Source organism: Neopsephotus bourkii, unplaced genomic scaffold (genome assembly GCF_033783945.1).
Source record: "Neopsephotus bourkii isolate Nb327-2 ecotype Australia unplaced genomic scaffold, CSIRO-AGI_Nbou_v1 NB_360, whole genome shotgun sequence".
Taxonomy (NCBI): domain Eukaryota; kingdom Metazoa; phylum Chordata; class Aves; order Psittaciformes; family Psittacidae; genus Neopsephotus; species Neopsephotus bourkii.
The window spans coordinates 1,485,607-1,512,458 of NW_026900866.1; the positions used below are offsets into that span (position 1 = coordinate 1,485,607).

The 26,852-nt window shown below is 39.2% G+C and overlaps 1 protein-coding gene across 1 annotated transcript in view; it reads right to left on the minus strand.

Annotated features, from left to right (window-relative positions):
- The window catches only part of USH2A (usherin), a 375,196-nt gene extending 349,051 nt beyond the window's left edge, over window positions 1-26,145 (minus strand). Inside the window, exons 1-3 of the mRNA XM_061348575.1 lie at window positions 26,008-26,145; window positions 24,952-25,631; window positions 19,514-19,679 (exon numbers count right to left, since the gene is read on the minus strand). Of these exons, the coding sequence (XP_061204559.1) occupies window positions 19,514-19,679; window positions 24,952-25,472 (687 nt within the window). The 5' untranslated portion in view covers window positions 25,473-25,631; window positions 26,008-26,145. The remainder of the gene's footprint in view (window positions 1-19,513; window positions 19,680-24,951; window positions 25,632-26,007) is intronic.
- Window positions 26,146-26,852: the final 707 nt, after the last annotated feature.

Genomic DNA, 26,852 nt, shown 5'->3' on the forward strand with positions numbered 1-26,852 from the left:
ATAAGCTGTATAAGAGATAAAAATATTCAGTATTTTAATAAACTATCAATATGTTTTTCAAAAAAATAGAGTAATATTTTTCTTCATTAACACAGAGGCAGGACACATTTTGGGTATCAAGTAAAAGACACAGGTATATTGACTCCCTTTTCTGAGCTACAATGGCATTTTCCAAGCCAAAGTCAATTTGGAGGAATTTTGAGACCGCAATCTACAAAGTTTTGCCTTTCAGCTAATAGCACACACATATATTACGTGTGATATCTTGCATATTTACGCAACATACACTTTTTCTTCACACTTCTTAATCATCTTGTCATCAAAATGCCCTGTTACATATATATAAAGGCAACTGAGACAATTTCAGTCTCCTCCATGTAGAACTGAATTTTCAGCCAAAATAAATGAAGTGATTTCTTCAGTGGACACCATGATCTTTTTACATCATTAAGATTTTTACATTAAAAATAAGCCCTAATATTAATATTACCCAGATACCCTGTGCAGAATGATTTCTAATAAATAAAATAGACATGCAAAAGAACCCTTTATGTTCCATTAAAAAATAATAAATTATAGCTAAATACAGCACAGCAGAGCTTAAGATGACTAACAAGAGATCAAAACTCCACTGCACTAATGGACACAACCAACAGAAGCAGTAGTTTTTTTCCCCAAATGTTTTAGAATTTATAATTACTATATGTTTCAAAGACATACATGGTTTTTAGCACAATTTTTTCCTTTAGGTTGTCTTTCCTATCACAATATTTAATGGCACAGGAAAGAATATTACTGATAAATTAAAGGGAGTTATTTCAAGACAACATTAATCTTTTCTACTGGTTAACTATACATTCTTTTTAATTCTTATTCATTATAGCTTCTAGTAACCATAAAATACAGTTTAAAGTTTCCTCTCATCACCTCTTGCTCTAATAACCAGATCACAGCGGCTGGCAAGACAGGAAGAAAGCAGAGGGATTTCTCCCCAGATCTGCAGGCCATAAATGAAGAGTTTCACAACAGAGAGAACACTGGCACCAAAAACAAAATAAAGAAATTTTTTTCCAGTCATTCAAGCCAAACAATGCCAATGTTGGCCTTTTTAGTTACCCAGCCAACTTTGTGATGGCAAACAGTTCAACTGTAACTTCAGCTTTTAAGGCTATTTATGCCATCAAAGAAAGTCTCAGATGGAAAGGGCAGGAATGACTGACATAGAAAAGAAGGACAAGGACCAAAACTTCCTATTCAAATAAATACTAGGAATTGGAATACACATGTAATGGACACCACTGTTTTCATTAAGATGAAAAGGAAACAGTTTAGGGATCTATGGTTTGTATCAGACACCTAATTTTTCAGTTAAAAAAACGTATTTAGATAGCCATAAATGCAAGCTAAATTTAAAAACTGAAATACAAACAGTAACATAAAGCCTGCTTCCAAAATATGAGGAAACAAGCAAATTCTCATCCAAATAAGTGAACAAAAAAGAAACTGCAAGAAAACTCAGTCTACCCTTCAAAAAGAAGTTTATCAGAAATAGAAGTAATTTTATTATAAAGAAGGTGATACACAATATGAAAAGCAATTAGGTAGCTATACCATTCACTTGTAAGACATAAAAAAAGGGGAAAAAAGATGTTCCATTTATTTTACAGCTCAGCAAACTGACAGTAGTAACCCCTCTCCTTAGTCACTATAAAAGCTAAATTAATTCCAGAATCCACAAAGTTACACAGAGATGTACTTGAAACCAGGAGTTTGTATAAATTATGAAGAATCAGAAATTAGAAGAAGCCAGGAGAAGTTGTGACTCACCCAGCTCAAAAATTACTACACAGACTATCATTACAATTGTTTACTATCACTGAATTTGGTATGGTTCTTAGAAAAGTTGCTACCAAAACATTGCTTCCTATCTGTTAAAATAACCAAGAGTGGTTTTTCTCCTTCTAAATGTATTGTACCAGGAACTTTTTCAATTAGTTCATTCTATAAAAGCAGACAGTATATTAACACATTTTCTCCCAAGGTGAGAAAACAGATTAAGGTTATGACCAAAATGACAGGCCTGTGGCTTCCTTGAATACTTTAATGGAGTCAACAAATCAACAGTGGTCACTGATGACAACAGATGAGGGGAGACAATAGATGGAAGGAGGGGAATTAGTGATGCTACTTTAATGGTCTAATCAGAAACTTGAGCATAAAAATCCTTTTCACCTTCAACCTGTCTAAATAAGCTCTTTTTGCCTACTCATATAAAGATATATGGCATATTCTACCACAGGGGGACACGGAGGTTCGTATCTCTATGCTGTGAAAGCAGGTGTGGAACAGAAGTGGAACAGTTAATAAAAGATCCAGCAAAGGGGGTTTGCATATCAAAGAGATGAGATGCACATGGGTATGCATTTCAGTATTTCCTTGCATAATTGCAAATCTTGCTGAAGCTGCAGTTACAAAGGCTTCCGCAGATCTTTAATATTCTGTAAGTGAATTTCAGTAAAGAGGAAAGGTCAGTGAAACGGACTTAAGCAACAGAAAATTGATGAATGGAATTTTTGCAGGAAAAAAATAGGATTAAATCATTAGCATGAATCCAAGTTTACTTTCAGATGTGATTTAAGCAAAGCTAGCACCCCAACTCCACAGTGCTGCATTTTACATGTTTTTAAAAAGCTGTGTGTGTACATAGCCCTAAATTGACACAGCAGAAATGGCAGACAACTTTCTGCCGCAATTCAACACCTTCCCTCACCAAATAAACTGCAGAATTTACCCATCCTGAAAATCCATCTCAAAGGCTCCTTTATTAACCCCCCCAGTTCTACTTTATTCATCTTATTTTGCATTATTTTACTAATTTTTATTTCTCCTCTTTAGTTTACTACATTCAGCTTTAGGAAAACCACACAGAATTGCATTGAATACAGGTGGGAGCAGATTCCATGCCTCCAAGGACTATTTTTCTCAAACACTAATACAAATAGGGAACAAAAATGGTTTACCCCAATCTCCTTACCTTTCCAAATCCTTCAGGTAATCTCTCTGTCAGCCACCTGCTATACAGGTGCAGTAGCTTCCACACTTAACCTCTGTAGATGCATCAAGACTCCAGTCCATACTCAACCACCTCATACTCCACACATTACTCACCATCATTGATACACAGCCTGCTCGTACAGTCTTATACTACTTATCTCTCCTTACACCATACCACATGTAGCCTAACTTAAATTTACAACCTTAGCTGAATGGATAATTCAGGAATAAGCACTAGCATACATTTCTGTAGTATAAGTACATTTTGACAGTGCTATATTATTGCTAGGGATGCTTGGGCAGGTGTCTTATATACATCAAAATCCCCTGTGTTCACTCTTTTATTATTTCCCCCCACTCAGAGACAAAGCTTACACCCCTAAAATAAATAAAGTTCATTTGTAATCTTTTGCTCTTTGCATTTTAATGTTTTTTTATTTGGATGGAAAATTGAGACAACACAGAGGAAACTTGGCAGATCTAAAGCCTGGCAAGAGATAATGTATTTATGTAGCAAACATATGAGAACAAGAATATGCCAGGAAGAATTTGTCTGGGATCTTGTTCTCAAACAGACCAAAAAGATGCTAATAACCATGCTAATAGGAACAGGGGGAAGGAGGGGAGTGGAAACTGAAAAATAATATCCACGAGGATAAGCCAGCTCAGACAATTTATCTGCATAACACTTGACAGACAAATGGCAGCTTCTATACCAGTAAAAGAACTACCTGATGGGCTTGCCAGTGAGCTTGGTGCTGCTTCAGCTAGAACCCTGTATTGGTTTCAAATGCATTTCTCTTTCTTACCAAGTATAGGAGAAAAGAAGTACTACCTTATAGAGCCATTACAGGTATTTAAAATCTTCCACATCAGATTGTTTGCCTGTTATCCTATAGCAAATGCAGAAGATGCTCACACAGCAAAATTTATTTTACCTGCTATTTTTAAATGATGTTATTCACATTTCTAAATTCCATATTCAAATCATAAACTACATTCACAAAAGATTATTTAAGCTATAAGAAATGTGCACCTCTTAGCAAACAATTACTCACCCTTCTGTGCCCCAAGCCTTTGAAGCAACTTGGCTGCAGGCTTGAAGGAAAAGAACACAAGAAGGTAGAGGCAAACTGCAACCCTGGCATCTCTTCAGGTTTCAGTGCGACGCTTTTCATGTACCTTTGGTTCTCAGACCTCATTTTACAGCAATTAAACAGAGAGGGCTTGGGCCATTCATTGCAACCACTGATTTAAGTAACAGTATGGTCAGGGATTTCATTAAGATGGTTTAAAGAAAGAAAGTGTTGAAGTGAGTATTCATAGTTAGGGAAGATTACTTTATTTCCAACCATTCTGTCATTTTTAGAAGGAAGTTTTGACAACACGGTTCTAGGCTGAGATTCATTATCTAACCATAGCCAACAATAAAGTCAATCTGCCCTCTTACCAGAGCATGTGAGTCTAGCTAAAATACCCAACAAAAAATGTTTTCATTTATTAAGTATTTTATTTTTAGCTCATTTATAGCAAAATTCAAGGATGCTGCACTCCTTCACTGAAAGAAGGAAGTAAAAACTCAAAAATCCCTCCTTTAGCATCTCTTTAAGCTCTATAGGAAAATCGCCTTTGGCCTTTAAAACCAGGAACTGAAGTTCTGAGTGGAAACAGTATATGCACAAGCTATTTGTTGTTAAATTACTGAGTTTCTCTTCAAAATAAGGATGCTGCTTTAAGCTGACTAAGAGCCTACACAAGGAAATGGTTTGAAATAATTCATAAGTTTAATTCTTCTTCAGTATGCTCCAAATGAAGTTTCAATATATGTAAATTCACCATAAGCAGGATCAGCTAACCTCATCAATAAATTAAACTGCATTGCAATCCCAGACTATTGTAGGACCATTACAAGAAAAGGCCTTGAAAAATGCCTTTCTTTACAAGATTTACAGGGGATACACACATACATCAGTATTTGATGACACCATGCACAATCTTGTTGCAGAATCCAGAGGATTTTAACTTTCACTAATATAACAGGGTAAGAATATCTGTGTTGAATATATTTCCCTGCAGGCCAGCAAACTGATAGACTAGCAGGAAAACATTCCAAAAGGAATAATACTTTTTCATCTTTGGTTTTATCCTCTACTTTTTCCTTTTGCACTTGCTAGACTTTGAAAAACGCTTTTCTAGGAGCTCCTAATAAAAGAAAATCTTCAATTAGACAGCTTTTGAAATTAAAACTGCCGAAATAGGAAAAAAAACCCACCATTCTTTAAATTCTGAAATTGACTTCTCACAACATTCTGTCCAAAGATAACAAGTGGACTGACTAGTACTTCAGCTTTGAATTTATTTAAATGTAGACATACACATGCAGTATTAGGAAGGCAAAAACAGGATATGAAATAAACATAAGGCATCAGCCCTAAGCTCACTGTCAAAAGTATACCAAAGCTTCTAACCACAGAGTTCAGCTGAAGGTAACTATCTGTCAGATGTAATCTGTGCAAGTGAATATGCTTAAGCTGGTGCTATGAATCAACCAGAATAGCTTTGGTCTTACTGACATTCAATTGCAAGAAGTTGCAGCTCATACAGTCCAATAGACATCTCACAACACCACGAGTGCTTCAGTGACAGAAAGCTTTAAATATAGATGCAACTATCATCACAATACACATGGAACCTAACTTCATGATCCCTCATACCATCTGCAGAAGCTGGTCATCAGCTGGATGCCATAAGACCACATGGTCATCCTCTCTGCCTACTGCCAGTTTCTGCAGTTAACAAATCACTGTGACTTAAAAAAAAAAAACAAAACAAAAAAAAACAGAGAGAACAGAGATTGACTGACAGAAAAAGACCACTTGATCTTTCAACACTGTCCCATTAAATCTCTCTCTGAAATCCACTTTACCATTATCATCTCTGTTCTCCTTTTAAAAATAAAATGCCAGATCAAAATGTGTTTAAACTGTTTGCCTTAGTTAAGGGCCAGATTTTAGGTACTATAAACTGCCTTCAGCTTCAGCAATGCCATTTCACACCTGCTGAGGCCAAGACCTCAAATATGTTACCTATACTTTCATCCTTACAGCTGATCTTTAAGCCTTGAAACAAGATGTTTCAATTGTGCGCATGTGGGACATTGGACATGTGTCTTGCATATTGGGTACCAAAATAAGACCCGATTTGTGTTCTAACTTTCACAAAAGAAAGGAACAGAACCTGCAACCTTTTATGAGCTTTTTCGACTCTTTCTTCTGAGAACTCCTGCCATTTTAATGGTAAATGCTCCAGCACAGCACACTGTGTTTTTCAAAATACTTTCATTTAGCCCCATTGTCTACATGAATTGTTATATACCCACTTGCCTGCCCTCTTCAGCTCCTGCTGCCTCACTCTGTCCCTCACCATCATCCCAGAGCCACAAACAGATAAAGGAAGTTGGCAAAGAGGAAATACATCTACAACATTCAGCTTGCAATTGTGTTTATGGGATGCACAGTGTAAGTGGTTGGGGACAGGGGGAAAGGGGAGAGACATGCACACACACATTATGAGCACTCTGAACAGCTATGGCCATGCTCTGAAAAACCCAGTGTACAAAAGACAGAGACCTGAAGAAGAAACCTCATCAGGGGACCACAGAGACAGAACTGTCTTAAAACACAAGGGCTGGAGAGGATAAAGGGACAGTAGAAGAAATGGCAAAGAACAGCGAAGGGGAATGAAAAAGCATAAGGTCAGGAGGGGCAAGATGTCTCTTTGCCTTTCCTTTTTTTGCCTCAGGCCCATATCAGCCTTTCCTTCTCTTGACTTAACTGGGATGAATTTTAATTGCAGCATCTCTACGTGTTTTATACACTATGTACTCTCTACTTGTGTGGAGTGGATTTCCATTCATCACAGGCAAAAATCCCAGGAGAATGTTGCTTTCCTTCAAAGTTAACTTTACTAAAATCAATAACTTTACTGCTTCTTCCACCTAGCACATACCCTTACTCCACAACCATTTCAAATTTTATCATTTTATGATCACTTGATTTTTAACTTATTTCCGTATACAGATATATATTTGCAATCTTTCCATGACAACAATGACAATATTCATATACTGTTTCAATAACAGTATAAAAGCAACAACCTTTACAGCAACAGTGGAAATATGCTCTCATTCATAGTTTTAACACAGTCAATGTCCTAACTGATCTCTAACACTCTTCCTACTGTCTCCTCCTCAGTTCCTCAAAATTCAAAGTTATGGTTTTCTCAGGGAACCTTATTTTATGTCTTAAAGATATTTATTGCTTGAGCTTTTTTTCTGACCACCTGCAAGCCTAGTGCAACAGCCAAGAATCACAACCACGTTAAGTTAACTTCACCTTGTATGCAAACCACTGAACTTAATTTAGGTTAAAAAAAAAAAAAAAAGGGGGAAAAGAAAAAACAGGAGGCAGGAGAGCAGGAGTGTTTCCTACTGCAGATTGAGTATCATCCCTCAGCAATATTGTTACATCTCTTCTAGCTTTATATTAGTTCTCCCTTCACTAAAACTGTGTATCTTGGTATTTTAAATCCCCCTTCATTTTCCTTTTTGTCCCTCTTACTCCAATAATATTTTTCTTATCCTTGAAAACATGTCACTTAAATTCAGCAGTCTTATTACATATGCTCTTAGCATTTGTATATAAGATATTTAGCTTTTCCCTTTGCCTTCCTTTACCTTTCTTTTCCACTATCTCCTACAACGCTAATCCCTTCTCAGCAGGAAATGGTTTCCTTTCAATCCGAGTCTTTCTTTTTGTCCATAGATCCACTAGTTCAACTTGACTTCCCTAAAAAACAACATAAATCTAAAAAAATAAAAAAGGAGTAGGGGGGAAGGAACCCTGGAGTACTCCTGAAGCAATTAACTCTGCTCAAGAACAAGCCACATATTAATATGAATTTGACAGTGAAATCAGAAAGCAAGTGGAAATGCAGGCCAATGCATAAGGTAGTTTACAAGCTGGAGAAAAACTAATAATTATTTCATGAGTGAAGCTGCTTTGATGCAAAGATGCAAGTAACAGCAAGCAGAAGGATCCAAAAGGAATCATACCTGTTAATTTTTTGGACAGAGGGGCAGGGTTAGTTTTTAGTGATATAACCCACACTGTCAATTTTCTGATAAACAAGGCCAACAAAGAAAGATTGATGCAAAAAGAGGGAGGTTTTGAAATTGTCTGTATTCCTAAAGAATTAGTACTTTTAAAAGTTAGCATGGTTTCCAAAATAAACAGTTGAATCACAGATTTAGTGATCCTTCATGTTACAAAACATGCATTCCAATTACTGATGGGCTATTTTGATTTGAGCTTTTGTTGGTGAGCACCTCACCAGTATTTCAGTAATATCAAGTAATATTAAACTGATTAACTACAGCTCTACCACTTTCTATCCTAAGCAGCACTGTATCAATGAAAAATATTTTTTAGTGCTTGTGCAAACCAGTCCATACAACCTCCTCCCAACACTGGTCATACAAACAATTCCATTCTTAGTATATATATTATAGAGTCTGGGCAATCTTCAGTGGGATTTGTGTTTGCAATTGAAAAAAACATTTACAATTTGACAAACTTTAGTCAAGATGGCACAAACAAAACCTGTATTTCTGCAATTCTCTGAAATTAAAATCTTGGCCCAAATGAAGTTCTTTGTCTTGTGTTCCCAGACAGCTAAATCTGAATCTCCAAATATGCAAGAACTTGCCTGAACCCATATTCGGGCAAAAAAAAATTGAAATCGTTTAAGAGATAGTATAATCGAAGAAAAGATAAAGGCATCTAGGACATATCCCATTTCCCCAAGAAGCTGAAGTCGTAACAACAAAGAGCTTTCAAATCAACACAGTTGACATCCTAATACCTATAAGCCAGAAGAAGAGGGAAGCACTACAGTAGGACTTCCGGATGCTGCACAGCAAGTTACTAGTATCAAACAACTCAAAATACAGCAGCAGTATCTCAAAGGCTTGCAACCACAGCAGATTTCATGATGAAGCAGTTGCCAAAAGACCTATGCCCACTGCTTCTCTGAACAGTTCTCTAAACAGACATTCAGATACATTACAGACTTTAACATGTGTTTTATTTCTGCTGTCTGTTAGGAGCATAAGTACCAACCATATGGACAGGCTGCTTCCTCCTAAATATTTTCAACACACTATTGTAATTAGTAGACAAGAAGCTCTAAACATTTAGAATTAATGCAAGCTCCCCCCTCCCTTCTTGAGACTGACAAAACTACTAAGTGATTACTTCAAACAGTGATTTAAATTAAAATGCTTCCTTGTTTTCTCATGTTCTTATTAAACTCAGGGAATATACAATTTAAAACACCTCATACTTAATAATACATACACAGAGTGTGTAGAATAAATGTTTTCTTCTCTGGTTTTAAGTCTCAGGTTCTTTGCTTTTAATACAAACCTAAAACTATTCAAAAACTTGTGCACAAAATAAAACGATTTTACAAATTGGAAAGGACAAGTTTTCTCTTGATAGTCAAACAGTTATGATGTAAAGCGGTCTCATTAAATCATAAGTACTTTAACCTTTTCTTGAAAGAACTGGAAGATTTAAAGATTTATAAAGAAATTTTGCCTGAACTAAGATATTACTCATATTTGACATGTATTGAAATGATAATGCTGATTTCAATAGGCACTCTAAGAGCATTTTCTTCCCAGGAGAGTAATTCAGTCATGGTTACCTCTCTGCATCTAGATTTTAAACATACTTTCTAAAGCTTTTAATGTGCTATAGTCTGCCAAAACATGGCAGAGTTACATAGATATGATCAGGCAAAATAAAGGCCAGTACAAAAAATTACTTTATAATTAGAGACACTAAATATGAAACAAAAACATCAATCGGACATGTTCTCAAAGAATCTCCTGTTTCAGCAGCCTTGGCTGTATCTGAAAATTCATGTTTAAATTCCACTCTTCTTAACTGGTTAAAGAAATTCTTAAGTATCAAAGGGAAAGTGAGAGACCCTTAACAGTGATTCTGCAAAAGGAAACACATAATGATGCTACTGTTACTAAGTGGTGCAAATCTGATATTGGTATCACTATGCATACAGAATTGACCTTAATCATGCATTGCTATGCTTTCAAAACCACCTCTTTTTGACAGTTTTCCTGAGGTTTCACTTCAGTGCAAATCAGATTCTTTACTCCATTGTGAACCTTCAATCGGAGGTTTTGCTAATATATAGATAAGAATATACGGTGATAAATAGTCATAAATCAAGATCAGACACACAGAAGGACCTCAAAAACTTTCAGACACCTGAAGGACTTGATCCTCACCAACTAAAATCAACTAGAATAGTGGCAGTAATTTCAAGGAAGCAGTATCCACAATTTATGGCCTTAAGGAAACCCCAAAAACAAAACACAAACCATTTGAAAATGAAAAGATAAGTTCAGTTGCAAATCATAAGCACTGGAAACTAAAGGCAGACAAGACCTGGAGAAAAAAAAAGAGTCACACTGATCAGAGAGCAGAAAAAAAATGGTTAAAATTCACATTTGTTTCAAATCAACTTCAATGTACCTTAGCAGAACTTTTCAACAATGATGTTTCTCAAATGTTTATTTGGTATAAAGAACAACTGGATAGCCAACAGCCATCTGCATATTAAGAAGGCTGCATAAACTATTAAAAAGTATGAAGCTACTCTTAGACTGATGCCATCTAGGCTCAAGTAGGTTTTTCCAAGTACATTCCAAGACTATCAGTGACTTACATGCAACATCCTGCTGGCAGCAGTGGTTACAGTAACACTGCAGGAAAAGGGGAGGAAAATTAAAAACCCACAGCTCATCAACATAACTGATACGAATTCTCATCTTCTTTTGGGATGCACATTAACTTTTTTATGAAAGCTACAGAATTAGTATTAAAACCACCAAAAAAAAAACCCACCAAACATTTTCTTATGCCCACTATTCTGAGCAGAATGCTTTTTCAGAAACACTGCTGCAATAGAACAGACTCATTTTCCAACTTAAACAGTCCTATTGTCTGCCTACTGTTTACCTCCAACATATTTAGAGAACTGTGATTTCCTGATCATCACTACAGTCAACTCCTAACAGAAGGTTCTCCAAATCATCTTCCATAAAGCCTTTCATTGTCTTTACAGACTTTGTATCACATTACTTAAAAGTGAATGATGAAAGTTTTACCTAACATTTTGCATGAAACCTCACCTGAGTCTGGAGCAGCATCAATGATGCTTTTCTCTCACTATTGGGAATGCCTCTTCTGATACATTTCCCCAACACATCCTTTTTTGTAGCCACATCATGCTAGTAACTCGCCATCACCAGCTGGGACTACTACTTCAGCAGTTTTCTAATGATTAACTACTTGGCAAGACATTTTGTGAGGGATTTCAAGTTCATTACCTTGCATTTTGTAATACCAAATTTCATTTCATGACAGGATCTTGTGTGGTAGGGTCAGTAGAATAGCAAGTAGAATCGCAACCCTGGACTTTAGCAGGGCAAACTTTGGCCTCTTCAAGCGATTGCTAGGGGAAATCCAGTGGGCTAGGCTGCTTGAAGGGAAAGGGGCCCAAGATAGTTGGTTGACGTTCAAGGACTGCTTTTTCCGAGCTCAAGATCGGAGCATCCCGACACGTAGGAAGTCAAGGAAGAGGGTCAGGAGACCTGCGTGGCTAAATAGGGAATTGCTCGGTATGCTCAAGTGGAAGAGGAGAGTTTACAGGTCATGGAAAGAAGGGCTGGCCACTTGGGAAGAATATAAGGCTGCTGCTAGAGGATGTAGGAAAGCTGCTAGGATGGCTAAGGCCTCCTTGGAATTAAAGCTGGCGAGAGGGGTCAAGGACAGCAGAAAGAGCTTTTTCAAATACATGGCAGGTAAAACTAACACCAGAGGCAATGTAGGCCCGCTGATGAACGGGACGGGTGCCCTGGTGACAGAAGATACAGAGATGGCAGAGTTACTGAATGACTTCTTTGTCTCTGTCTACTCTGCTGGAGGCAGTCCTGAAGAGCCCTGTACCGCTGAGACCCCGGATGAAGATAGGTCAACGGAGCGGTCTGCCTTAGTCGATGAGGAATGGGTTAAAGACCAGTTGAGCAATCTGGATATCCATAAATCCATGGGTCCAGATGGGATGCACCCGCGGGTGCTGAGGGAACTGGCTGAGGTCATTGCTAGACCGCTCTCCATCATCTTTACCAAGTCTTGGGAAACGGGAGAGGTGCCTGAGGACTGGAGGAAAGCAAATGTCACTCCTGTCTTCAAAAAGGGCAAGAAGGAGGACCCGGGTAACTATAGACCGGTTAGCCTCACCTCCATTCCTGGGAAAGTGATGGAACACCTTATCCTTGGTGCCATCTTAAGGCATATCAAGGATAAGAGGGTTATGAGGGGCAGTCAACATGGCTTCACCAAGGGGAAGTCGTGCTTGACCAATCTCGTAGCCTTTTATGAGGAAATAACACGGTGGATGGATGATGGCAGAGCGGTGGATGTGGTCTACCTCGACTTCAGCAAAGCGTTTGACACGGTCTCCCACAGCATCCTTGCAGCTAAATTGAGGAAGTGTGGTCTGGATGATCGGGTAGTGAGGTGGACTGTGAACTGGCTGAAGGAGAGAAGCCAGAGAGTTGTAGTCTATGGGGCGGAGTCTAGTTGGAGGCCTGTATCTAGTGGAGTGCCTCAAGGGTCGGTACTGGGACCAGTATTATTTAATATATTCATCAACGATTTAGATGAGGGAATTGAGTGTACTATCAGCAAGTTTGCTGATGACACTAAGCTGGAAGGGGTGGCCGACACGCCGGAAGGCTGTGCTGCCATCCAGAGGGACCTGGACAGGCTGGAGAGCTGGGCGGGGAATAACTTGATGAAATATAACAAGGGAAAGTGTAGAGTCCTGAATCTGGGCAGGAACAACCCCAGGTTCCAGTATAGGCTGGGGAACGACCTGTTAGAGAGCAGTGTAGGGGAGAGGGACCTGGGGGTCCTGGTGGACGACAGGGTGACCATGAGCCGACACTGTGCCCTTGTGGCCAAGAAGGCCAATGGCATCCTGGGTTGTATTAGAAGGGGGGTGGTTAGTAGGTCGAGAGAGGTCCTCCTTCCCCTCTACTCTGCCCTGGTGAGACCTCATCTGGAATATTGTGTCCAGTTCTGGGCCCCTCAGTTTAAGAAGGACAGGGACCTGCTGGAGAGAGTCCAGCGCAGGGCAACTAAGATGATTAAGGGAGTGGAGCATCTCCCTTATGAGGAAAGACTGAGGGAGCTGGGTCTCTATAGTTTGGAGAAGAGGAGATTAAGGGGTGACCTTATTAGTGTATATAAATATATAAAGGGGGAGTGTCACGAGGATGGAGCCAGGCTCTTCTCAGTGGCAAACAATGAAAGGACAAGGGGTAATGGGTACAAATTGGAGCACAAGAGGTTCCACTTAAACCTGAGAAGAAAATTCTTCTCAGTGAGGGTGACGGAACACTGGAACAGGCTGCCCAGGGAGGTTGTGGAATCTCCTTCTTTGGAGACATTCAAAACCCGCCTGGACACGTTCCTGTGTAACCTTATCTAGGTGTTCCTGCTCCGGCAGGGGGATTGGACTAGATGATCTTTTGAGGTCCCTTCCAATCTCTAACATACTGTGATACTGTGATACTGTGTGATACAGTTACCCTAGTCCTTTCGGTCATGCCATTCTTCCTGTATGACATCTTTCTGTTCCTCCTCCTGATATCTCTCCACATTATGTTACCAGCTACTACACTCTTAATATTTCTGCCAAGATCATTAATGAAAACACAACACAAGGCTGATCCAAAGATTAATACCCAAGGAATTAAATTGCTTTTTTGCCTGCCCCCTTCTCAGGATTATAAGTCAGTTCCTTTGAGCGGTATCTCTTGCCAACCCTCCCCAAGAGCATAACCTTTGACTCTACAACTTCCATGGATTGTCACAGCAATGCTAAACTGGACTCCAGGTAGAGGAAATCTGACACTGTTACTTTGCCTGAAAATCAGTTTTTTAATTAAAAAAAAAAAAAAAAAGCTAAGAGGTTAGACAGTGATGCGCTATCCCTAGTAAATCCATGCTGCATTTTATTCCCCTTTTCACTTAGCACCACATCTTTATTCCTTCAAAGAACTTATTCAAATCCTCATATGCCACTGTGTCAAGAAAAATAAGCCTGCATTGCCAAGATCATTTTTCCTTCCTCTTTGTACAGGCTCTGGCTGGGAGGGAGTTAAATTTCTTCACAACGCCCTGTATGATGTTGCGTTCTGAATTTGTATTCTCACTTTTGCTATTGCTATTCTCTCTCTGGGCAAGGGGGACCTGGCTGCCTGGCTGATGGCCAGCATCAGTCCATGATATTCAATGGAAGCATCATAGGTCTGCCCCTCACCTGGGAGATTAGCATAAAATATCTCATTGTCAAATGATTTTATGTACCAGTTCTTTCAGAATTTTTTGGACAAAGACTATCTGATTGCATCAGCGTGTGCACAATAAGCTTGCACATTCATGTTTCTACCTCTTTATGCGCACTTTTGTTTCCATACATTTCTGTTACCTGGCTTGGTTTTGCTCTGCGGCTTTTACCATTATTGAAAACAAAGCGTATATTTATTTTGGGGACCTTACTCAAATCATCCTTAATCTCAAGCACAACTTCACTGTACCCAAGTCTTGCTTTCTTACACCAAAAAAAAAAAAAAAAAAGAAAGAAGTTTTTACTATTTGAGTCACTACTATATCTAATTCAGCTCGGCATCTTTTCAGCTTTATTTCTGTTTGCATATATCATTCTCTGTGAATTTGTCTCCCTATTCCCCAGTGCCTGCAGACTCTGTCATCTAACTGCAAAGGCACTTATTCTGAATGAATAAGCCTGGGCATCACATCTCCAATTTTTTCCTCTAAGGGCACAGATTCCTCTTAATTCTATTATTTTTAACAATCTCAGATCTTTTTCCCATTCAACCTCTGGGCTCTGCAGTTCACCTTTTTTAATAAAAATAGGCCCATTTGTTTGTTCTTTCTGAACCTCTTCCCCACCTCCCCCCACCCCCCCCCAGTCTTCTCTTTCATCTGGCTTTAGTTATAAATACTCAACACTGACACCCACATCTCTAATAATGCCCTCATCATTGGACAAAACTGGCATCCAGAATTTCTGCTATAGTAACTACTTGATGTAGAAATTTTTCATGCACAACATACAGGAATGTTTGGGCCCTGTTAGTGGAACTTTAATTTCCCAGCTATGAACTGGAGAATAAGTCTCTCCAATGTCACCGTTCTTAGTAGTAGTTCTCTTTAACAAACTACACACCTAAATCCAAACCCAATGTTTTAAATTCCTAGATTACCACAGTAGATTTAATTTACTAGCCTCCTCTTCCCCTAGATTTTATTTCAAAGAAATTATTTTCAATCTGTGCTGTCCTTTCCCTCTCTCATATCATTTAATTGCTATTTTGTGTTATTTCACCATTTAGCTTTCATTTCTGTAATTCCTGAATATGCCCTTACACCCAAATCCCAAACATATCTGCCACCCAACCATATTTCTGCTCTCTCTAAATTTAGTTTCACATATGCAAAAAATACTTCACACTCCTTTGTCATGGTGCCTGTTGCCTTGCATTTTGCACAGATATTTCAGTTTCACTTATTAATCACAGGAATTCCCATTTGTGGCTTCCAGCTCCTACTGACTGGCTTTAGAGACCTTTGGTCCTCATTAGTTTCATATTAGGCATAACTGTGTTCAGAGACAGACTTGGACCCTAGCTCCTTGGTAGAGCTCTCTCGTAGTCAGCTACATCCCTCACTCACACACTCTTCACAAACTACAACCAACCTGCTGAAAAACAAACACAAAAATTCACCCATATGCCATGAACACTTATCAAACCCAAATCCCACAGTCTTCCCCTAGATGTTATGTCTGTCCCCAGCTCGGCACACAAATTCATGTGTCTCAGCTCCCAGTTCTTTGGTTGCAGCCACTGGATGTGCCAGCCAGCTCTCCCCATCCATCACCCAACCACCATTACAAACAAGATGCATAAATTCCCTGTGAGCCAACCAACAAGTAATGCCTTTTCCTCAGGGGCAGGACCCATTAGACAGCCCTGTTTGCTAACTGTGTTAGTAAATGCCAGCATTCAGAAAAAAGCCCTTCTGTCCTGAATCAGACTCACTCCAGATTAGACATGTTTGTAATTTGGTCTGCAGTCACTGAGTAAAACACAGCATCATGCCAAAACCTTTTTGTCCTCCCTGTTGACCAAATGTGCGATATTGTGCGTGGCTTTGAAAAGCGCTTTCCAATATGCTGTGGAGAATATCTGGTCAAATTTATGTCCAATACAATTTACAAGAAAACTATTTTGACCCACTGTTGTCACCAGCATTTTCTACACAGATCTAAAAGGCCACAGAATGTAAGAGAAAGGCTATAGTGTTAAGAAGGGTGTGCAAGAACCAAATATGCTTCACCTACCAGAAAACGGATGCAGATTGAAAGCCAGGGACATTAATTGCAGTGTTTAATGTTTCTAATTTAAATTTTGGGGAAACCAAACCAACTGCCACTAGGTAGATGCTCACACCTCTGGCACAGAGGTAAAACATGTTCATAACAAACACGAGATGTTATCGCACACATCTTCAGTCACCACCAGTATCTGAACTGTATTACCTAAAAGCTGTAAAAAGTACATACTTAAAAATAATCTGAATATCTGGTGCCTACTATGCTTCATACAGAAGAGGATTTCTGTTTAGCATAGCAGCATTGCATCCCACCCCTCCCCCTCTTCAATTCACAGATGAGGTTTTTAGGGGTGCTACAACTCCAAATATGTCAATGCAACTATTTGCTCCTTTTTCTTTCTTTTTAATTATACTTTTTGCACATATGTAAGTTCTGCTACATGCACAAAAATATACTCATTCCACATTTACAGCTGCCTTGTTAGGAACAATACTTAGATGCCTCATAAAAGAACACCAACAAACACCATTTTTGGACTAAAAGAAAATTATAGCAAGCAAGCTGCTAAACAAGTCTGAATAGATTGATTAATTTATTTTTATGTCAGGGCACATCATTCTGGCTAAATCCCAGATAAAAAGAATTCCAAAAAATGCTCCAAATTCTCCAAAGTACCTAAAAAGGTGCTGATTCTGCTGTTAGTTTAGTTAAACTAGCTTGTTTAAAGTTTAGCTTGTGGCTAAACATCACAGCCACATACATGACATCTCACATTCAACAACAATTCCCTTTCTGAGTTTGTAGAAGGAGGTTATATAGCAACCACACTGATAACACCGTATCTACTTCAAACCAGTATGGCTGTAGGGTGACTGCAAACTTTCCTAACTTACTGCCCACGGAGCTCAGTCCTATGGCTTGTCTTTGCTAGGAAATAAAGGTTATGCCTACAACAGTGACAGAGAACTGAGACTGATAATCCTTTACAGTTATCAGAGGCAGTTTTTCCTGAACAGAACAGCATGGAAGTCTCTGTGTTATGACTTATTTGGAAAAGCTCAAAGCAATAGTAGATCATTACTGCATTCAGCCCCCCTCTGCTGTCTCTACTCCAGGTAGCCCATCTACAGCCCAGGGAAGGGTCTATCCTCTGCATGCCCATGCCTAGAAAACTACATAGCTCTTTATCTTCAGAAGATGAAGCTGACTTTCACCAGCTTAAGGAAACACTTGTATTCAAATATATGAATCACCATGAGATATAAATATCTATGATCATCAAATATTATTAATATCCAAAGACATAAACAGTACCATATGAATATTACTTTTGCATGGTGTTTCTCATTTTCCATTTTTCTCTCCATTCATTGAAAAAATGCTTTTGGACTGCTGCTCAAAGTAAAGGAGGGAAAAATAACAAAAACCCACACCACACAAAACCCCAAACACCCAAAAGCCCCTAAACCCTTTGCCTAAAGTCTCATAGCCAGCCCTAGTGCTAAATGGATCATTCTGCAGCCACTATAATCTTTAATGATAATTAAAAGTTGAATCCTACAATACCACAAACCACAGAATGTAAGGTTCTACGCTAAGCTCAGAAACCTAGGAAAGGTATTAAGCCTGCAGTCCCTTCAAGGGTCTAGAAGCTACACTTCTCCACTCCAGCTATGCACTGAACAAATTCCACCACAGAAACAAGTTCTACAGAGTGCTTGATAGTTCTTTGTAATACAATTCAAGATACTGGTATGCATTTAAATCCAGCCCTTTCACTCTTCACTTAGCTATCCCAGGCTTTAGCAGTTTCTGAGGCTAGTACAAAATGCAGATGACAGCAACAGCAGCAATATAGCACCCTTGGAGTGTTTGAAGTGTAAAGTTCATTAGTTCTAACTTAAGGTCACTCTTGTAATCCAACAGTCAAATTCTTATTTGCACAACCATGCTGTTATCCTGGAAAAAAAAGAAAACTGAAAAAAAATTCAGATGTCAGCTTCAATACTTCTTACAAGTGACAAGATCAGCACTAAAAACCCAAATCACAGTCAATACCTTTTAGCAAGTTTCAAGAAAGCAGCAAAACTATGCTCGATTGTGCTGTAAACCAAATGCAATTTAATAGAACGGATAAAGGAATGAAGGAAGGAAGAAGATAAACATTTCAATACCTGATAATTATGGTTTATAATAATTAGTTGAACTTGGCTTACAAATAGAATTTACTAGAGTGCCTCTTGGGAATTACAAGACATGCAAAAAAATGAATTTTAATTTCTTCTGTGTTTGTTTACTGATTTTTTTGTACATACAGTTTCAATTTTAACAAATTCAATTTTGATTTATCCTCAGTGGATATCTGTACACTTATTAAAAAGTTATGTCAACAGAAGACTTTTAGAACACGAGCATTGCGTTTTAACAATTCTGAATCAGACGTTTAAAGTAAGAGGAAATAGCTCTAACTTCCTCCTTGATCCTGAACACTCATACACTTTTACTTATATGCACTCCTCTGTAAGACAAGTACATTAAAATGTACAGATAAGGATGATATCCTTATTTTAAGGAAATAATCTCAGAGACCAAATACTTACTGGTAATGTTAGAAATAGGTAGCTTTTCTTCACCTCAAATGCTTGTGTTCTAAAGAGTGAGAATTTTCAGTCTCGTTTGTCCAAAAGACTGTGTATAGCATTTATTTTCAGTGTTACATTATCAATGGCCTCAAAATGAGATCCCAAACCAAGATGCTTATCTCCAAGACTCAAGAGTTCTCATTTACATCCCCTAATTTACCTTTTTATATTTATACAGTTATAGCACGCACACAAATGTTGTATTTCAACAAATATTAAATGGTTTTCATTTTACTCACCTGTACACTAAGATGAATCCATTTCTTCACAAGAATTCTCCCCAGTGTCATTACTTTTATTGGTGGCTGCAAACCATTTACTGTGCGATAATAAAACATGGCCTCTTTCTCAGAGATTGTGAGTTTGAACACAGTCTGCCCATCAATAGCCTTTTCTATTACACACCTTTGGAAATAACCAAGAAAAATAACATAAGGTCAGAGGAACACACATATACACATTCTTGCCAAGGTGCTATCCTGTAAAGTGATGTTAACCAGAATGTATTAAAATAAGCATTAAAATTACAGCTCTTGAGAAGATGCTTAATGACAGTGAAAGTCACAGGATGTACCAAGTGTAAAAGAACTTTAACAAAGATATTTTCTCTGTCTTAATCTGAGATTTATTTTTATTTGGTTTTATATTTAGCGTATGCAACCCCAGTTCACCTGGGGGTGAAAGAGGGGTCCACTTTGGCTCCTTTATTCAGGGTTCAGTGATGGAAACGACAGTGGCTGGCCAGCACTGCCCACGTCTCTGCTGTACTTTTCATACAAAGCTGTGCGACACGGTACATTCTGTGGAGGCACTTCATTTGTTTTTTTCAGTTTAACAAGGCAAACATCATGTAACCACAAAAAGAAGCACAAACTACATGTTCTGGAAATAAGTGCTCCATCTTTCCACTAAATCTGCCCAGGTAAGGCAGCAGCTTCCCCTACACTCTCCCTTTGACAAAGCCTTTCTCTAACCTAAGAAAACCAGAGCAAGAGGCTTGTTAGTTTTTTTTTCTCTCTCTCTCTCTCTCTCTCTCTCACACACACACACACAGAAAGATTTCACATCAATACCAAATACATCACTAACATGTAAGGTACAAAGAATACCTTTCATAGCAACCCAACATTGAATATCTGGCTGATTAAATATTTTTTGCCAATCCAATCACCATGTCAAGGGTCCTGAGAAAGCATAGGCTATATATGCTTGTGAAACAGCCATCTATTTTATTAAGGTCATCATCAGTACAACAAAAAGTATTAAGTTCTGCATTCCCAATTCAGCTGCTTGAAAAACCCAGTCCTCAGTTACTGACCCATGAAAAGTCAAATACCTTAACAGTTACACCAGACTAAATTAGTGCACTAAGACACAAGAGAGCAGCATATAAAATTTGCATGAGACCAAGATTTACTTAGATATATTCCAGAAGAACAAAACACTTATCTACTGATGAGCATCTTCACTTACTATGTATTTATAAAATTATCAAAAAGGCTGTTCTTTGATACTGCCATTATTCCCTAATTCACCTTTAAATGCAAGAGAAAAATTAATTCATCTTAACTTGTTTCCGTCTTCTGGAATGTTGACAATAAAACAACTTTTAGACCTCTGTTTTCCAAGCCTTACTAAAACCATGTTTCTTCATATATTGTCATCTGGCCTTTTCAACATTTTGTTCAGTTGTAAACATGGTAGTTTTGCTAGACAATAAATGTGAGAGAAGGCTCAGCTAAGTAGCAAAATATTTAGGAACTGGATTTACCCAGTTCCTGGATAAACAATAATTGGATAATCCAGGTTTTTGTTTATTTTGGTTATCTAAAACAAGCATTCCCACATTGTTTTTATCCCCAAAGGTGTCATGACTTTAAGGGAAGTGACCTTGATGTACATCACTTCAAAAATTGGAAAGAACAAATGTGAACTGTGACTCGCTACTAAAAGAAAAAAAAAAAATCAAGAGGCAGAAAACAGAGAAGGGAAGGTGGGGGAGTAAAAAAAAAAAAAAAAGAAAAAACGCAAACTAGTGCTAACATAGATGAAATGGGCATAAGAGTTACTTGTGACTGAGCACGATACTCCATTCCAACCATGATTTTAGAGAGAAACTGCAGTTCTTTGTGAAGTCCCAGCTTCTGGGAACCTGCAGCCCCACAGAACCAATCCCTGACTACATAATTCTCTATGGTGGGGCTGAAGGAAGAAAAAACATACAGTGCAAATCTGCCTGGTCAGCTTTCAGAGAGAAAAACAGTCTAGAGAATCTAACATGGCTGGACTGGTAATCCCAATACATTAACTGGACTACTTGTAAATGAGAACATCTGCACGGGTTCAAAATCAGACCTACATTATCTTACGGAAAATCCCCCTTTCAGTCTAATTCCTAGTACATCTGACTAAAGCAATAGAACATGACTTTAGTCCTTTAGATGAAGTTAACAAAATTACATCTACTGCCCACTTCACAGTCAGGCCATTCCCCCTGACCTTTCTGCCTGCAAAAGGCCCCAGCTCATTTCTCTCTTCTGGTCATCTAACTCCCAGTTAGCCCAGTTCACACTAAATTGGTATAAACTACCTGTAATGATTACTCATATGTGCTAAACTTCTACTCATGTTTTCTCCTATTTCATTGTAAAGGGTTATCATCGTATACCATTTCCTATATTGTGCTAAGGCTTACTTACAGGCCACACACAGGCTTACTGAATGCATTTATATTAACTGATAACTACATGCAGTGAAAAAGGAAGCATGAGGAAAGAATAAAATTCAGGGACAAGAGCTCTGCTTTTTTATCGCATTTACTGCCTAAAGGGAAAGTAAATTTAAATACTGGAGTACAAATGTCAGTGGTTTCTCACCATTCTCTTGTTTTTCTTCAGTATTTCCAGTATGCAGCAACTTAAAAGCATACCTACAAATATCTACACTATACGACTTAGAAGAACATTAGGACTGTAACATGACCTGACTTTACTCTCTCTTTGTATGAAAGTGCATTAATTCCCAGGTTCACATAAGAAACCTCAGTCTATGAAACTGACGAAGAAAATTCTTGGTGCCTTTAATTATCCACATATATTTGCTTCCCAAGGATGTCATGGTCTCTAAAGGGCCTGCAGACTTTGGATCCTCACATCAGTATCTCTCACTTCAGTCAGCACAGTAGCTTATTATGGGAAAAAAAAAACAAACCTGCTGTCCTTTTACATGAGCACACGCCTATCAGAAATGTCAGTCTTTACAAGGGCACAACAGGATACTATAGAGCAACACTTTCTCCTCGATGTGCTCTAGCACCCAGACCATGTAACATTCAGCACAAAGAAACATTATTATGGCATGTCCAAAAATCATGGATCTGCTGTATTTGGTGCAAGAGCACTCTGCCAGTAAATAAAATACCTTGTTAAACTTACAAATATTCTACTGGTCATGTGAACAGCTGGTTCTCCTTCACCTTCCTAGTGCTTTGGTGGCAGCACAAAGACTTTGTTAGAATGAGTCCAAGCTCTGTGAATTCCCTCTGCTGTGATAATGGGGTTTAAAAGGTCTCACAAATGATATCTAACAGAGACAATTCCCCATCAGAAACTGCAAAGTGTAGGACATCAGGCAAGTCAAACTCCTTTTGCCAACCTGAAGAACTCACTAAACCAGTATAATAAAAGGAAAGACACCTTAGTTTGCTGTTAAATCGTTTCTCTTTTGTAGGATGTCTTCCAAGTCAAGCTTCAGTGACTATTCATGTGCGATTACCATTTCACCAACACTGGAGCTGCGTACTCCTTTCATGAAGAAAGAAAAATTAACATGCTTCTTTCTGTGAACAAAGAGTGTGCACAGTGGCATATCATCATGACCACTGGAATAACTGTTGTCCAACTTTAGTTTTTCAGGACCAGGTTCTACCAGTGTCATTTCTACATGTTGAGTAGCAGCAAACTCACAAGGAAGAAGAATTAAGTGGTCTATTATAAAAACTGAATAAAAACATTTAGATTTTAAAGTCATCTATAAAACCCACTGAACAGGAATATGTACATTGTGTAGTTATTAACACAGTAGCAATCAGAGGCTAATGTTTTACACCAGTCCATGGATAATCAGACATCAGTAGTGGCTTCTGCACAGCACTTCATCATTTGAAACTAAGAACATACGTTCAATTGTTTTAGGCTCCATGCAAGCAAAAGTCTATCCCATTGACAAAAGAGTTTCACATGTCTCCTTCAACAAATTACTACAACAGCTTGCTTGGAAATAAGCAGGATATTTCTGCTTAAAGTTAGGCATATGATCTCCTGAACAAGACTGATATGCTGCACATGTGTGGACATGAACTCATGGCATAGACTTGCCCAGGAATGGACTCCCTGACATTCACGATTCAACCACTCTATAGAAAATGCTGTCTAGAAAAGACACTAGGTGAAAGCTCCAGAAATACCTTCACACGTACCTTCAGCTGACCTGATTTAACTTAAGCTCAAACTAAAGACACTTCTTCTATGCAGATGTCATTTATTTCCCTTCCATAACCACAATTTCTATAGTTACGTGGATTTTATTACTTATCCTTGCCAAAAAAGACTATAATTTTGCATATACCATTATAGGTTTAGATATTTTTACTGTTTCTGATGATTTTCATACCCCCAGACAACATACTATTCCACGGCAGCATGCAAAATAAGTATCAAGAATGCGACAACAGACCATATCATTGCTTTCATTCAAAGAATAACTTATGAGCATAAGTTCAAAACCTTCTGTTTTTGAAGGAACATACTCTGAAGAAACCATAGTATGGTTTTTGTGTGCCTCACTTTGAAGAGGATCTGCACAATCAGAGTAAAAAAAAAAAGAAGAGGCTCTGCATTTTGTGGCAGATGAAGGTTTTTTTTTGCAGGATTTTGCAAGTTTTACATTATAATAAGGAAAGCACAGTCAAACTGAAGCTTATAAAGCAATATTTGCTGAAAACACGGTATGTAGGCAAGTAAGAGAAGGAGCATGCTTATCTACGTCTATTTCATAAACACCTAGTGAAACTTCACTAGCAGCTTGAATACTGGAATCCTTTGTTAAAAGTAGTAACATGATCTCTTGTTCAACCAACATACCCCAAATCTTCCAGAAAAGCTATAATCACTCTTCATTTTAAGGAAAAAAAAAAACAAAACAAAAAAAAACCCAGAATAAAATATTAATTGTGGAAGATGTGGGAGGTTTCCTTGTTTGTTTTTAAGAAGTAAACTTGTGTTGAGGGATTCCTAAGGTTTTAGAACCTTTTTTCCATCACGAAAGCAGCAACAACACAAATCCCTAATAATATGCTTTTCCTAGGAGCTTTTAGAAGAAGGAATGAGAGTTAGAAATGCAAATTTAGATTCTTAAGGACAGACATTCACATTATGCATGAATAATCCCCACTGAAAACAACTGGACTATCATCTGAGCCAATGCTACTTTAACTGACCCTACTTGTCTTGACATTTACAAAGACCCCAACCTAAATACAGCTTTAAAACATCACAGTTTCTCACTGTACCTTTTAAAATTCTAAATAGCTTGCCAATAACAACCATGACTACAACAACAGTTGAGTTGGGGTTTTTTTAAGAGCACCAGGAAAGTAAACACCTTCAACACTACTTACATTACACCTTCTTGCTCAGGTTTCAACCATACAGTTAACGTAAATGAAGCTGCAAGCCTCAGAGAATGGGGAGTAGAGAAGCAATCCTTGTGATTATGAAAAATAAAGCTGGAAGCGTTGCTGAAGGACCCTGGATGCAAGTCTTTTTTGTCCTCTGTGATACAGGTGCCAAGGCCTTCTGAAAGAAGCAGTTTGTAGGAAGAAGGTGACGACCTGTATGGGCATTCCTGAACACAAAACCTCTGGGTGCAGGACAGAATACTTTCAATAGCTACTGAACTATGACAAAAAGAACTTCGTTCTGGCAGCCCACAGGTGGCTTCCATTGGCATGACTGACACGTTCTTGAAAGCTCCCACATTTTCAAGCCTAGGGAAATGTCCCTGAGAGCTGACCAACACAAAGGAGTCATAATAAGTTAAGATTAATATTTCAATAGCATGAAACAAGAAACGACACCTCAAAGAAAGAGCCCAGCAATTCATGTTTACAAAAAAGCTCCTCCTGATTAAAGCATCCATAAATAAATAACGATGTCCATGTTGGCAGCAATGTTCTCAGGTGGTATGCTTTACGAGTTTATGTAGGTTTTCATCTTCAGAACGCTCATGCGAGGACTCAGTCACAATGGACATCTATGTCTTCTGGTCAGTGAAACACACGTGGGTGACAGCAGGTATCTGCAAACCACAGAACACAGACACAGTCCATGGGAGGCACGTGCCCTTTTCCACCAACAAAAGCAATGCCCCACTAGGGCTTGAATCCTGATTCCAAATTTCAGCCAGCACACCTTCACTGGCTGTGGACAAGGCATCTCTCTAAGCAAAGGCGCTGGGACTAGGCCAGCTCGAGCCTGCACATGCTCACACAGCCCAGCCTAGCTTATCCCAGATCCACGGCATCCTGAGGCCAACACTCACATTTGCGCGCTAAGGTAACAAGTACAGAGCAAGGCAGCAAACCAAGGCATGCAACTTCAACCTCTGAACGGCTTTCCTGACGGTTTCGAGCTAGCTGGTTGAGTCACACCTTTTACAAGCCCCCAGCGCTTACCTCTCAGCTTTACACCGCTACCTGGGAGCTGCCCGGCACCATCCCCACAGCGCAATTCCAGGGACACCCCCTGCCTTCCGCTCCCGAGGGGCGACCAGGAACAACGGCCGAGCCCCTGGCCATGTACCTATCGTCCCCTACCCCACTGCCCACCGCATCACGCGGCTCCTTCCAGCCCTCGGCAAAGCCGATTAAAACCACGTTCCCCATCTGCTTACTAATAGCGAACGCCTAGCGCCGGGGCTGACCGGCAGGGCCGGCGGCGAACAGCACGATGGTAGCCGATAAAGAAGTTCATTTACCGTCATGTACTCCGCGTGCGAGAGGAGCGTAGAGAGCGGCCCGGTGCTAAGCGGTGCCCCGCGACTCTCCGCGGACACTCCGCCCGCTAACGCCGCGGCCCGGGCCCTACCGGCCTCCGCCCTCCCGCCGCGGTTTAAAGCGGCAGCAGCAGCCGGCTCCTTCCCTCCTCCCCCGGGCCCGGCTTAGTTTTACACGCACCCAGAAGGGCGGCCAGCGGCATGAAATATTTAACACGGCTTCGGGCAGCAGGAGCGGCGGTGTCGTTTTGGGGGTGCGAAGCCTCCACCAGCCTTGCCCGGTGAAGTGCTTGAAGCAAGGAGTTGATTGTGTGTCCGTCCGGTCTTCTCAGGGTCAGCCTTTTGCCTGGTACAGAAAGGGGAATCAGTTACTTTTATACGCTGAAACTGCGGTGGGAGTTTGAAGTGTGAAACCCAACAGAGAGCTCGAACAAGAGAAGTATCGTATTCCACTTCCCGCAGGAAAAAAAAAAAAGAAACGTTGTCAGGACCTTCAGACATTTTTGACATAAACCTCATTTCTCT